The sequence below is a fragment of the Musca domestica genome, unplaced genomic scaffold, assembly GCF_030504385.1.
Source record: "Musca domestica strain aabys unplaced genomic scaffold, Musca_domestica.polishedcontigs.V.1.1 139, whole genome shotgun sequence".
NCBI lineage: Eukaryota > Metazoa > Arthropoda > Insecta > Diptera > Muscidae > Musca > Musca domestica.
In genome coordinates, this window is record NW_026712191.1 from 772,329 (window position 1) to 787,740 (window position 15,412).

The 15,412-nt window shown below is 37.3% G+C and overlaps 1 protein-coding gene across 3 annotated transcripts in view; it reads left to right on the plus strand.

Moving 5' to 3' along the window:
- Positions 1–15,412, plus strand: part of LOC101895681 (YTH domain-containing family protein) — a 121,208-nt gene that overhangs the window by 53,802 nt on the left and 51,994 nt on the right. For all 3 annotated transcript variants that reach the window (XM_059118977.1, XM_059118978.1, XM_059118979.1), the window contains 4 exons: positions 9,675–9,799; positions 9,856–10,026; positions 10,091–10,773; positions 10,829–11,723. In XM_059118977.1, the coding sequence (XP_058974960.1) occupies positions 9,675–9,799; positions 9,856–10,026; positions 10,091–10,773; positions 10,829–11,723 (1,874 nt within the window). The remainder of the gene's footprint in view (positions 1–9,674; positions 9,800–9,855; positions 10,027–10,090; positions 10,774–10,828; positions 11,724–15,412) is intronic.

Sequence of the window (15,412 nt, forward strand, 5' to 3'; positions counted from 1 at the left end):
ATTTCACTGACATTTTCCTAAGCGTCCACAAAACTCGAATTTTCAGGAACCTCTAAAAAAATCAACTAAGAACAGTTACTTAAAATGCTGCCTTGTTGATTAAACAACGTACGTTCTTAATTTAAGGTGGATTTAAAAAAATCCTCGAAATAAATAGAAACAATCTTAATTTAACGTTTTTCAACTTAAAATAACATTTTTCAACTTTATATCAATGTTGTTGTATTATAATTCTGGAAATAAGTGGAAACAATACTTTTTTTTAAATTGAACATCAGTAATTTAATGTATTTGGCGACTTCTGCGGAATTCGTCTATTTAAATAAATCAAACCGACACAATTAATTTCATATTACAAAAGCCGCGGAATGAAAAGAAAAAAGTTAGTGTTTTGGAAACTTTCATCTCTGTTATGAACACATGTTAAATTTTGTTTTGATCTGGCAACTCCTTCATATAGAAATAGGTGTTCAAAAAAGACGCGTCCGCATTTTTTTTTACAATGGAAAAATTAGAAATGTGTGCTGTCATTAAATATTTACAAAAAAAGGTTTTTGGGACAAGAAATTCATAAAAATATTGTGTGTATTGTGATAAAGTGCTCCTTCATATGCAACAGTAAAAAATTGGTTTGCTGAATTTAAACTTGGTCGTACAAGCATTGAAGATGGACCACGTAGTGAACGTCCAAAAACAGCAACAGAAATTGTAGCCAAAGTGCATGATATGGTATTAAATGATAGACGAATAAAAGTGCGTGAAATTGCTAATATCATGGGCATCTCAAATGATCGAGCACATTTAATTTTGAAGAACTACAGATGAAAAGCTTTCTGCAAGATGTGTGCCGCATTTGTTAACAGTCGATCAAAAACGAATAAGAATGAACATTTCTCAAAACCACTATTTAGAAGACCTTGAGGAAAACTATTTTAATAAAGGAATAGAATTGCTAGAAAAGCATTGGATTAAGTGTATTTAAGTTTCAGGAGATTACATTGAAAAATAAAAATGTTTTTGAAAAACTAACTATTCTCTTTTATTGATAGGCTAAAAAGTTTCCGAACCGCCCTCGTAAGTCACAAAAATTGATAAACTTTCAATATAATTTTTAAGATGAATTTACATAGTACATATAATAATCTATACTACTTAAAAAATTATATCACAGTTTTTTACTTTATTGCAGCTCCATAACACGAACTTATGTTGTCAGTATCCTCCTTTATGTTCATCGTCTTGTCAATATGTTGTTGTATTCTAAGGCTCTCTATGTCCGACTTGTGTTCACTCATTCTTGTGCTTAGTGATCGCTTTGTTGTTCTAATGTATATTTTGTTGCAGCTTTCAGTTGGTTTGTCTTTACATTTTATAAACAACGTTGTTTTGTTGTTGTTTGTCATTATGCGTTGTTCTGTTTGTTAATATGGTGCTTAACGTTGTGTTTGGATTTATTTGGAAATACCAAAATCACGTTCTCTTCAAATATTACAATATTGCCTCCAAGTAACAACTATTTCATGTTCGAAGGTAAAATGCATAAGCAAGTATTTGTAATGCAAATCTACTATTGTCGACAATAGCGGACATAGTTTTAGACAAACTACTTTGCGACACACTAGCTGATCTACAAAGTAAGGACATAAATATCAAATACATAGATGACATTTTAGCAATTATTAAAAAGGACGAATCAGAAGAAATCCTGAACATATTGAAAACATGCCACAACAAAATACTATTTACTATGGAAAGTGAAACAGAAGGCTCAATATCATACCTAGATTCAAGATTAATAAGAAATTATCACACGGTAGAATAATAAACTATCATTCTACACAAACGAAAGCATAAATTCTTAACACTGTCAAAGTCTAGACTTTGATAGCATAGAAATATTAGACAAAGAGAAAATAGAAAAGGAGAGAATTATGATTGAGAGCCTTAGAATACAACAACATATTAACAAGACGATGAACCTAAAAGAGGATACTGACAACATAAGTTCGTGCTATGGAGTTGCAATAAAGTAAAAAAAAAACTTTGATATTCGTTTTTAAGTAGTGTAGTTTATTACATGTTCTATGTAAACTTGTCTTAAAATTATATTGTAAGTTTATCCATGTTTGTGACTTAATGTGAAATTAATTGTGTCCCTTTGTTTTATTTAAATAGATGAATTCCCCAGAAGAAGTCGCCAAAAAGCGACGAAACGTAGGGAATAAAATTCAAGATAAAATAATTTTGTTTTAATTTGTATATGAAACGAGAGGCCAAAAAGCTAAAACACTCAACCACAGAAATAAAAACTTATTTATTAAAAAAGCCCAAAAGCCGACCTGTAATAAATAATTATAATTAGTCGAAAATCATAATCGAAAACAAAGAAATGTTTCAATAATTAATTAGCTGATGTTACAAGCGAAACAGGATTAGAGCTTAAAGCAAAACGAGATAACAAATGTCAATAAGAATTGCGATTTATATAAAATACTATACTCACAATCAAACATATATTCGCTACACTACACAATTATCAAAATGAATGACAAAATCTATTTTAGACACATTCTTATGGATTGTTTTAATTAAAACAGCGGGGAGCACCACAAATTTGAACAAACAATAACAACAGGATTGTCAGTCGCACATCAACTGTAAACTTAAATATAATACAATCTTCTGTCGCTCAGACCAAAAGGGCCACAGCCAGTAGAATCGAATCGGTAAACACTCAAAAAAGTCGATACAACACCTGCAAATACAAAGAATCTAGGCATTAAGGATAATTCTAAAGCAGATACTAAAGGTACGGTCACACTGGAAAAATATTTAATCCAAATTTGAAATTCATGCATGGTTGATTTGATGTTCACATTACAATTAAATATTTGACAAATTTTGTTTGTTCAAACAGTCACCAAACAGTGTCAAATACTACTATGGGAAAACATGTTTGGCATGTTTTCACATTCGTAAAATATATAGGGTAAGTGTGCCTGAGTTCGGCATGTCCCAGTAGTCGGCACTTTTAATTTTTAAGCCCAAATAAATGAAACTAGTATAACTAAATGTATTTTGTTTACTTCAAATATATTGTTAGCTATCTTTGTGTACAATTTCGCTAAGAAAAGATGATTTATTCTAATAAAAATTAAACTTTTGTCTGCGAAGGTCCTCAACAATCCATATTCTTAAGAAAAGTACAATAAAGACGTCGAATCAGTTTAACTAAACAAAAATAATATATTTTAATGAATTAATTTATTATTATTATTAATTATGCTTGCAAAAAAATTGGTATGCCGACTGTTGGAACATGCCATACCGACAATTGGCAAGTGGTGCCGACTACTGGCAAAAAAGCATTGTTTTAATAAAACTACAAATTTATGAAATTTAATAACAAGTTATTAAACTTTTCGAATAAATTAACTTTAACTTTTTCTGAATAAATTAACTTTGTAATAATTGAAAAGTTCCATTCGGAATGGTGAGCGATTAAAAACGCGAAAATCCTAAAAGTGCCGACTACTGATACACTTACCCTATTCCCTATAAAATTATTTGATGAAACTGTGGGAAAACATGTGTTTATTTAACCGAGAGAAAAGGAGAAAGAGGGACATAAATAAATAAATAAACAATAGACCAGCTATTGAGGAAGTGCCTTGCCAGAATCATTTTTTTAGAATGTTTGTATATACGCATGTATGTATGCACACTGCAAGCATTTGGAAGTGAGTCATTAACATCCTTTTTAAGATGCAACTTCTTATCCCAATAAATGCGATAGTATGTACATTTACAATAACAAAACTACGGTTGTCTACTTTCTATCGTCACGGAGTTAATACGTAGTGGCGCCAAGGATGACAAAATAAGGTGTAGCGTGTGCAGACAGTATTTCGTGACTTCCATCGGATAAATTGAATTAGGAATTGAACAAAAATAAGACTTTATTCTATCTGAGGAATATAAGACACTGTGGCGCAGTGGTAAGCATGTCAGCTTTACTCTCTGAACACCTAGGTTCGATTCCCAAGATCGCGCAACATCGCGGGCGGGGTTAATTTTTTCCCGAAGGGTGCTTCTTCCTCGATATGAAACGCGATGATTTCTGACTTCTAAGTGATTTGCGCGATATTTTTTGGTTGCAGGGCATGTTCACATAAAGTGATGTTGTGTTTGTATGTGTATTATTTTTAACTAAACATTCAAATTCAGTTGAAAAAAATATGCTTATTATAAATCATGTATGAAAAACGATTTGTCACAGAATAAATTATTAAAGATATATATAGAAAATTATTTTGAAAATAATTCTGGGCTAAATCTTTGATGTTCTTTGTTAATAAATTCAAAAATAACAAATAAACAAGACCACTTATTGCATTTATTTGTTTATATATTTATTAAACATCATATAACAAATGTATCGTTCTAAATATAATCAACTTTTTAATTTTATAGTGGCCTTATTTTTAAAGCAAAATGCTGCGACAATGTTTTTCAACTGATTTTTTTCCCTTGTTTGACCGTACAAAACGTTTGCAAAACCTTTTTTGGCCAAAAAACCTTTTTATTAAATCAATTGCTCTGTTACTTTTTCCACTTAAAGAATATAATTAATATGTTTAAATAAAATGTGAATGTGTAAATTTATAGTGTGAGACCTGAAAAATGTCTTCTACAAAAATGCCTTTAATGGTTAACTGTCGTTAAATCGAGTAGTCTGTTTAGGCTGTATATTTTGACTATTTAGAACCGTTTATTAAAGATAATCTTGGACATAAAAACATATTAGGCGATTTCCAGCTCCTTTATAAATTTTCAATTTGTTAAAGCTGTACTCAATACGAAGACTTTGCCTCTTTATAAATGTAAATGAGAAAATTCGCTCTTCTTTCCCTTAACTAGATCTTTCAATGGTCCGGGGACGAGTAAATATAGTATTTTATTACTCTTTGTTACATTCATGTATTAATATATTTGTAGATGCAACGCTGTAATTTTAAAAGTAACATAACATAAGACACCATTCTTACAAAAACACATTAGAGTTGAATCATTTGAATCTACAGAAACCAATAATTTTCTATCGATCACTTGACACATGTAAATTATTTTAAATAACTCTTTCAATGTGAAGAATAACTTATTCATTTGTAAAAATGATACTAATTGAGCAATAGAATGAAGCATATAGTTTAAACAAATTAACATTGAGGTATATATACGTTAGATAAATGGATTTTAATGTAGTACTATATTGCGAAACGTGTTGCGAATTCGGCTAAATTTATTTAACATCGAGCATTCACCATATTTCATAGTACAAACACCAACGATCTCTTTTTTAAACGGGTTTATTTAGCTCACCCCGTTTGTTTTATTTATTATTTATTCTTGGGTCAAATTTAGTAATTTAAATTTACCCTCTTCCTGTCCACCGAATAATCTGAAATTTTGTATACACTTCGGATTTTGGCGGCCGTTACAAAATGGCGGATAACGTAGGTTTTATCAAATGAAAGGGCTCTAAAAACAGAATATACCATAAAAAATTTAAATCCAAAATGGCGGCCGCTACTTAATGACGGATAACGTAGATTTTATCAATCCCATCAATATGGGTATCAAAAGAAAGTGCTCAACCAGTATACAATGTACTATATAAAATTAAAATCCAAAATGGCGGATAACGTAGACATTTTTTATCAATCCCACCAATATGGGTATAAAATAAAAGGGCTTGACAAGAAGAATACAGTGCACTAAACCACTAATCACATCAACCCCACGGCAGCGGGTTCTACGACACCGGATTGACCCGAAACAACAAGATCCCAGTTTCGGCCAGCGGCTGCCAACCCAGTATGTACATGTTTGTGTTTGTTTATTTTTCTGCATTGAGAGCAGCATATCCCCGGACCTTGGTTCTGCTCGGTTTGTCAGAACGTCATCCACCACAGATCTGTTTTGGTGCGATGTAATGGATGCAGAGAATGGGTGCACTTCAAGAACTGTTCCGGACTAAGGCGTTTGCGAGACTACAGCGAAAAGGATTATGTTGCAACTTGCTGCAGTAACGTAGTCCCCAGCGAGTCCACTTCTTCGTCGTCCTCATCAGAGACGTCGTCGGAGTATGGCACTCCCCCGCAGTCTCCAGAACAGCAACCAACACCGCAGCACCTAGTGCCACATGTTGCTGTTCCAACTCCGGATTGTGCATCATTCTTGCAATTCAATTGCAACGGACTTCGAGGCAAAATAGATGAGATAGTGGAATTTATGAGTCGGAGGAATATTAAGATCGCAGCGGTGCAGGAAACCAAGCTGAATGAAAATTGCAGCCTACAACGTTGTTATGGTTACAACGTACTAAGGAAGGATCGCACCAGAAGTGAAGGCGGGGGATTACCGTTCCTGTTACACCATTCTGTTCAGTACAGACCTATCTCGTTTGAGCTAGTCTCTAGTGACCCATACATGGAATGTATGGGGGTAGCAGTCAAGTGTGGAATGTGTATATCCCGCCCATTAATAGCTGTGAACCGCGTTATTTGCCTGACATTAGCCCATTATTGGTAGGCAATAACCGCCTGGTACTAGGGGATTTTAATGCCCACCATGAGTTGTGGCATTCCGTCCTAGGTAATGACCAGAGGGGATCAGCGCTGGCAGAGCAGATTGACTGCTCCACATTCTGCACGGTTAACGAGGATGCCCCCACCCGAATAAGAGGAGAGTGTCACAGTTCGCCAGACTTAACCATAGTGTCACCCGGTCTGATAAATGACGTGACTTGGCAACCCCTCATTTCTCTTGGCTCAGACCATCTTCCGATAATCGTCTCCATAAGCAGGTCGCCCGATTTCATAACCTCTGAACGCCGCACTTTCCTTAACCATGGGAAAGCTCACTGGCCAGAGTTCAGAGAATTCACCAACCGCCGCTTCAGAGAACTGTCCAACCCTTCTGATGTTCGGGTAGCAGAAAGGATTTTCCGAAACATCATCAAAGCTGCAGCCGCTCGCTATATACCTGCTGGTCGAATACTCGAGCAAACGAGCGGGATGATCTCCGTCGTACCAACCCTACTGATCCTAGAATCAGTGATTTGACAGTGGAAGTCAACCGGTTGGTACAGGAGCATAAGAGGAAAGAGTGGCTAGACCATCTGAAGTGCTGCAACATTGGAACCGATATGAGTAAGCTGTGGGTAACGGTTAAGTCGCTCTCGAAACCTGGAAAAAAGGATGATAGGACCTCAGTCACTTTTAACGACGTAACGGTGACTGATCCGAAGAGGTGCGCGGAATATTTTAACCGACAATTTGTCGAGCACCCCGAGAGCGATAGGGCGAAGCGAAGAGTACAACGTCGTATCAGATCTCTTCCCGCCGAGGAGGAACCACCACAGTTTACGATGGGTGATGTTGCAAATGTCATCCGTAACGCTAAGTCATCTAAAGCGTTGGGCCCAGACGGAATCTCAATGGTAATGTTGAAGCAGCTGGATACGCCGGGAGTCGAGTACTTAACGAAAGTTCTCAATTTGTCGCTAGCCACCCACATAGTGCCCGAAACCTGGAAAATGGGCCGGGTTGTCCCGCTACTGAAGCCAGGCAAGGATGCCAGTAAAGGCGAATCGTACAGGCCGATTTCGCTTTTGTCGCCAGTAGCAAAGACTCTTGAGGCTTTACTCCTCCCCAGCATAAGAGGAAGCTATACAGTTGCCAACCACCAGCACGGATTCCGTCCACAACATAGTACCACAACAGCATTACACGCCATTTCCACACATATTAGTAGAGGACTGAACCAGAACAGGCCGTGTGACAGAACAGTGTTGGTAGCCCTTGACCTATCAAAGGCATTTGATACGGTCAATCATGCCACACTGTTTGAGGACGTGCAGAGAACTACCCTCCGGCCATGTTTGAAACGTTGGATAATCAACTATATGTGTGGACGCCAGTCGTACGTGGAATTCCGGAACAAGAAGTCCAAAGCCCGTAGAGTGAAACAGGGAGTTCCCCAAGGTTGGGTGATATCTCCGAACTGTTTAACCTCTACCTTTCCGGAATTCCTCGCCCTCCAGACGGCATTAAGATCGTAACGTATGCGGATGATTGTACGATCATGGAGTCGGGTCCAGTGGTCGATGACATATGCGAAAGGTTGAACCCCTATCTCACGGAGCTTGCCGCATACTTCCACGCGAGGAATATGAAAATATCCGCCACGAAATCAACGGCCACACTCTTTACCACATGGTCTGCGGAGATGAGAACACAGCTGAATGTTCAGGTCGAGGGGAATCTAATACCGACCACGAACTACCCCAAGATTCTTGGGGTCACGTTCGACAGAATGTTCAAGTCGTCCGCGCAAGCCACAGCTATCTGCGACAAGATGAAAAGTAGGAACAAGGTCCTCAAGGCGCTAGCCGGCAGCTCTTGGGGTGCGGACAAAGAAACCTTGTTGACCTCTTATAACGCGATAGGTCGGTCTGTGGTCAGCTATGCGGCTCCAGTGTGGTCTGCGAATACTAGTGCTACGCGACAGGGTGCCTCCTCATGACACCAGTGGACCATCTACATGAGGAGGCGAAAGTCCTTCCCTTAAGTCAGCATAATCATATGCTTTCGTTGCAGTACCTGCTTGGGTGTTACCGTGAGAGCCAAACCATCATATGGTGGATAAGTCTCCCCCACCCAGGCGTGTCAGGAAGGACATATATGATCTAGAGAGGGAGGTCCAGCGCTAAAAGAGAGAACATTTAGATCAAGAAGCCTATCAGGCAGGTCTGAGTGGCATTCACACCGATGCAGTCGCGGATGCTATTAGCAGTTAAAAAGTGAATGCTGTCCTCGGAGTCCACCTCCCATCCATTGCAGCTGAAGAACGTCAGCTGCATAGACAAACCAGGGTGGTTTTGGCGCAATTACGTTCAGGATGGTGTAGTCGTCTCAATTCGTATTGGGCACGAATTGATGAAGATGTGCGTGACGCCTGCCCGGCGTGTGATACAGGCCCGCACAATACGCTACACCTTTTTAATTGCTCAGCCAAACCCACCCAACTCACTCCAGAAGATCTCTGGCTACAGCCCGTTAAAGTAGCCGAATTTCTAAACCTGGAGCTGGAACCAGATTAGCAGAACGCAAACACATAAATGTACTTCTGCTACAACAACAACAACTAAATGGCGTATAATAATGAGATTTATATTTAGAAATTGCATCTGTAATTCAGATATCTGATTAAACCAGCCTGGATCCACCACCCAATCAATATTTTGAACCGTGTTGAGGATTGTGTGGCGTTAGGGTGGCTAAAAATGATACGTCGTTAGCGGTACACCACTAACTTCACCAGTTAAGGTGAAGGGTTCAAAAGCGCCGAGAACTGTATGGCGTTTTCCCTTCGAGACTTAGGCGAATCTTGTTGTATATAGCCTTGGGTACGTAGTTTGGTTATATATAAACGATTCGATGTCGCCGAAACAGTATTCATGTTTCACATATGTGTTAGTCTATTAAGTTGGGAAAAATAATTTGCTTATAGTAATGATTTGATTTAATTAAGCGTGCATTCATGTTAGGCAGAAAAAAACCTTTTTCCATTTTTAAAATAACTATAAAAGGTATACTTTAATATTTTAGATTCAAACAAAAAATATAACAAACCATCTTATAACAATAAAAGGGACGATTATCAACAATCGGCTTGGGGCTCTTCTAACACTAGAAGAGTGTCCGGCGATATTTCATTTGGAAACTATCACAAGGTAACATATATTTTTACGCACATTGATTGACATTAGTAAATGCATCAATTTTTCAGGGCAATCGTTATGACGAGAACAAACAAGACAATTATGGGAGCGAAAAGTTGGACAATAAAAGTACTGCCGTTTATTCCTCAGAAGAGAAGAAAAACTCCTCTTCGTTATCGGCACCCAAAAAAACAACGTGGGCTTCGATAGCCTCTCAACCAGCAAAATTGACATCGAGGGTGAGTTTAACATCGAAATAAACTTAATGAACCATGGAATTATTTCCCATGTCTTTAATTGCAGACTACACTTGCAACTTCCAGTCATAAAAAGAAAGGACCTGGTATGCCTCCACCTCCTATGGTTCCAGGTAAACATAATTTGGACGTGAATATTTGGGATATTCCAAACAATAATCCACCACCAGTGCCGTCACCACCACCCCCAATTGACTTGGGCGCTAGTGACCTTAACTCCGATTTTTCCCCCGGACTTGGTTCGGATTTTGACATCACTTCACGATCTGAAAACAGTGGCCCACACAGAGCTGCCGATAATAATAAGGATGACAACAAGGGAAATTATAACAATTTTGGTCGGTTGAGAAATTCACCTAACGGGCATTCGCGAAAAAATTGGTCTACTCAGCACCCAATGCATCATCACCAGAACACAAGGCAGTTAGGAAATGCACGTCATTCTGATGGAAGGTTAGGAGGTAGTGGCAGCCAAGGAAGAGGAGGCAATGACAATTCCGGAATGAGTAGTCCTGGTTACGGTCGATATGGAGATCGAAGACAGCAACCTGGATCAATTCGCCGTGATCACGAAAGCGGATCTACAGATTTCCTCGAAGACAACTCGCCAAAAACTGCTGACGCAAATGACGGACCTGTTGAATCACCACAGGCAGTATTGGAAGAATTACGGGACAAAAATAACTACAATCCAGTTGAGTTAGACTTAGAAAATGCTACTTTTGCTAGGTAATATTAAGATTATAACACGTCCGGCAATTTGTTGATATATTTATCTTTTCAGATTTTTCGTCATCAAGTCGTACTCCGAAGATGATATTCATCGAAGCATAAAGTATGAAATATGGTGTTCAACAGATCACGGCAATAAGAGACTTGATGATGCCTTCAAAGAGCGCCATAAGGAAAACGGAAATATCCTATTGTTCTTCTCGGTAAATGGTTCGGGCCACTTTTGTGGTATGGCTCAAATGATGACTCCCGTCGATTACAATTCAACTTCTAGTGTATGGTCTCAGGACAAGTGGAAGGGTAAATTTAAAGTCAAGTGGATTTATGTAAAAGACGTGCCGAACAATGCCTTGCGCCACATAACATTGGAAAATAATGAAAATAAGCCTGTAACCAATTCCCGTGACACCCAGGAAGTGCCCCATGCCAAGGGAATAGAAGTTTTACAAATTCTCCATTCCTATCAACATGTAACGTCTATATTCGATGATTTCTATCATTATGAGAAGAAGCAAGAAGAAGAGGTGTCATCAAAGAAACCGTTAGGCGGATATGATGGTCCCCCATCCAGACCTCATTACAACTCACGCCAAAATGAAGATCGTGAAGGGCGTGGTGGAAGTAGTGGTTTACCACCAAAATATTATGGTGGCTCTTCTTACCGTGATAGAAATAACTCTTATCGTGGAGGAACTTATAACTCATATAACGATCATCGTCGATTCGATAGTCATCGAAGTGGAGATCGTGGCGATTTTAAAGATGTTGATGCTGACAGGGAGAACAATGAATATAATTCCAGTAGAAATATATCAAAATATGAATACAACAGAAGAGATGATCGAATGTCGTCTAAACATAACAGTAGAGAGTGGGAGATTCCGGAAGAACAATATTTTAAACCCGAATCATCTCGAGTTCGCTCTGGACCAAGAGAAATTCAAAAAGTAAATATATATCCATGTTTAAATTTCAATTAATATATATATATATATATATATATATATATATATATATATATATATATATATATATATATACACATATATATATATATATATATATATATATATATATATATATATATATATATATATATATATATATATATATATATATATATATATATATATGTGTGTATATATATATATATATATAGGGCTCAACCGGGATAAAACTCTAAAAATTTGGGACTCGTCCGGGACAAAACCATATATATATATATATATATATATATATATATATATATATATATATATATATATATATATATATATATATATATATATATATATATATAGTTTAATCTATTAATTAATGTTCTTTATTCCCAAATCTGTGGCATTCACTAATTCCTTCGCTTCACAATAAAAGTCACAGTTTTATATTTAATTCGTATAATTATAGATGTGGAATTAAGGTTTATTTAAAAAGTAAATGGACTTAATAAAAGTGAATGAACAATGAATAAATGTAACTAAGCGTCGTCGTTGTACGTCTTCACAGTTCCGTGTCTTCGTATGAACTAACTTCAAGTATGAGTATGATGTATGAGCATACCCTAATTTTCTCATCCCACATCTCGGCCTTCCTGCAAGTCATTAGGATTTCCAATAGTTTGTTTGTTCGGCCTTCGTTAATACCTTCCTTTATAATGTCGTACGTGTCCTTTGGTTTACTTCTCATAACTTTATAAGGACCTAAGTATTTTGCCTTAAGCTTCAAGCCACCACCACGTTGAGTTCTTTTTATGGCTACAAGGTCGCTAACATTGTATTTGTGTGGTGTTTTGCGCTTCTGATCATAGTACTTTTTGTTCTCATCCTGAACGGCTAAAATTTGAAGTTTCGCTGACTGCCGTATTTGATTTCGTTGTTCGTCATAGCACAAAAACATTTCTTGCTCAAACAACTCCTTTAGCCTTTCGTCTTGTTTAGTTCTCATTCGCTTTCCAACCAACATTTCGAAGGGTGTGTGTCCTACATGTTTATACCACTTGCTAGGTTCTTCGACACTTAACTTCGACAAAACTGACGCAATGACACTATTGAGCCTTTCTATTTGGCCGTTTGCACGAGGAAGTCCAGTCGTAATTTTGATATGATTTATTTTTTCCTCGTCGCAATAGGTTTTGAAATCTTCGCTCGTAAACGCTGAGCCACGATCGGACACGATTTGAAAAGGATTGCCAAATGTAATACTTTGCAATTCTAGTCTCGCGATTGCATCCTTGGCGGAAGTAGTCTTCGTTGGATACAGCCAACAAAATTTGGTGAAGGCATCAATCACGGCAAATATGTGATTATAATTCTTGTTTGTCGTTTCCAGTGGTCCAAGATAGTCAATATGGTAAGTGTGCAATGGCGTATCTCTTTTCGGCAGAGGGTTTAATTCTCCTTCCTGTTTTCCACGCTTTCGGCCAGTTATCACACAAGCAACATAATTCACTACAAGTCTGTGAATTTTATCTTCAAGCTTCGGGATGTAGTATTCCTTATCGATCAGCTCTTTAGTCTTCTTTATGGAGAAGTGTCCCCTTTCATGAGCATTTTTTATTATCTCGTTTTGCATACCCTTTGGGATCACTAAAAGTTCACATTCGTTTTCAATCTTGTACAATATACCACATTTTACAAAATATCCCTTATAACTAGGCTTTTCCTTTAAGATTTCTTGAATTGCGTAGAGTTCTTCCATCTCTTGCAGTCGTCTTATACGTTCCACTAAACCAACATCGTGAATAACCATTATCGGATATCGACTTAGGGCATCTACATGCTTCATCTGTGTTCCAGGTCGATGTTCTACCACGAAGTCGTACTCTTGTAAAAACAGGATCCATCTTGCTACTCTTGTACTTAAATCTTTTTTATCCAGTGTTTTCGTAAAAGCATTGCAGTCGGTCATCAATTTAAATGTTTTACCAATGAGATAAACTCGAAACTTCTTCAATGCCTCGATGACAGCAAGTACCTCCAACTCGTAACTTGTGTATTTCCTTTCAGCGTCAGTGGTTTTCCGGCTCATGTAGTAGACAGGATGTAAAAGGTTGTCGTCTGGAGATTTTTGCAATAATACTGCACCATAGCCATCAATAAATGCATCTGTATGTACCTCAGTTTCAAAGTTCTCGTTATATATGTTTAGTACTGGTTCGTTAATCATGCACTGCTTGAGTTTATTAAAGGCTAATTTTTGTTCATTACCGAATTCAAACTTAACATTTCCTTTTCGCAGATCGTTGAGTGGCTTGGCTATCAGCGCAAAATTCGGTATGAATTTCCTAAAATATCCGACGAGTCCTAGAAAGCTTTCAAGTTGTTTCAGATTCTGTGGTTGTGGAAAATTTACCACGGCTTTCGTTTTGTCTGTACCAGGTGAAATTTTTCTGTTTTCAATGATGTTACCTAGAAATTGAATTCTTTTCTTTAGGAAACTGCACTTTTTGAGATTGATGTCCAATCCATAGTCTCTACAGGTATCCAATACTCTTTGAAGATTTATAACAGCCTCTTCGTAATTACTTGCTGGTATTATGACGTCGTCGACGTATGGTAAAGCAACACCTTCTCTATTCAACTCTCGGAAAATTGCATTTATGTGACGTTGGAACACGACCGGCGAGTTAGAAAGACCAAAAGGAACCTTTCGAAATTGGTACTGCCCGTTGTGCGTCACAAACGACGTATACTTTCTGCTTTCCTCGTTGACTGGTACGTGAAAAAATCCATTTCTTAAGTCGATCGTGCTGAATATAACGGCGTTTTGCAAGCGATCTAGTTGATCTTCGATTAGCGGCAACGGGTAGTGATCTTTTACTATCACCTTGTTTATTCTTCGATAATCAACACATAATCTACTCGTCGAATCGCGTTTCTTCACCAAAACGATTGGACTGCAAAATTCTGAATCTGAATGCTCAATAATACCTTCATCCAACCAGTTATCAATTTGATTTTCTACTACAGTTCTCTCTTGTAGTGGTAGTCGTCTGGGATTGCAAAATATTGGTGATTCATCTTTGAGCACGAGCCTCATTTCCACGTTCGTAGTTTTACTTTTGCTGGGCTTATATGCCTGAACCATCTTCCTTACTTTTCTCACCATTTCGTTATCAGCAGAGGTGTCAATGTCTAAATCAATTTCCTCATAATCGTCACAAACTTCCATAACCATTATTCTGTGCTCCTCGACTTCATCTTGTACTACGTCTTTTATCTTCTCGATCTTCAGACAGTCCGGAGTAATTATTATTCTGGCTTGGCTACAGATATCGGTTCCTATTATTATCTCAACGTCGCTACATGTGTTTGGAACAACATGAAATTTCATAACGTATTCTTCTTTCTCCAATAAAATCTTGTAATCAAAATTTCCTAATAGCATAACTTTATTTCCCTTGGCGCCCTTTCCAAATCCTACTAGGTGGAAATTTGATTCAGTTAGCTTCGGATTTTTGAGAAGATTGTACACTTTCTTGGATACGACATTAAATTTGCTGCCGGTGTCAAATAACGCTGACCAACTTTGATCTCCGAATTTTATTTCTTTTCTCATTATATCATGTGATACCAATCGTCGTATATTTGAAGTTTGATGTATTAAAGGACAGTCTTTGGAAATATGACCAAAATTA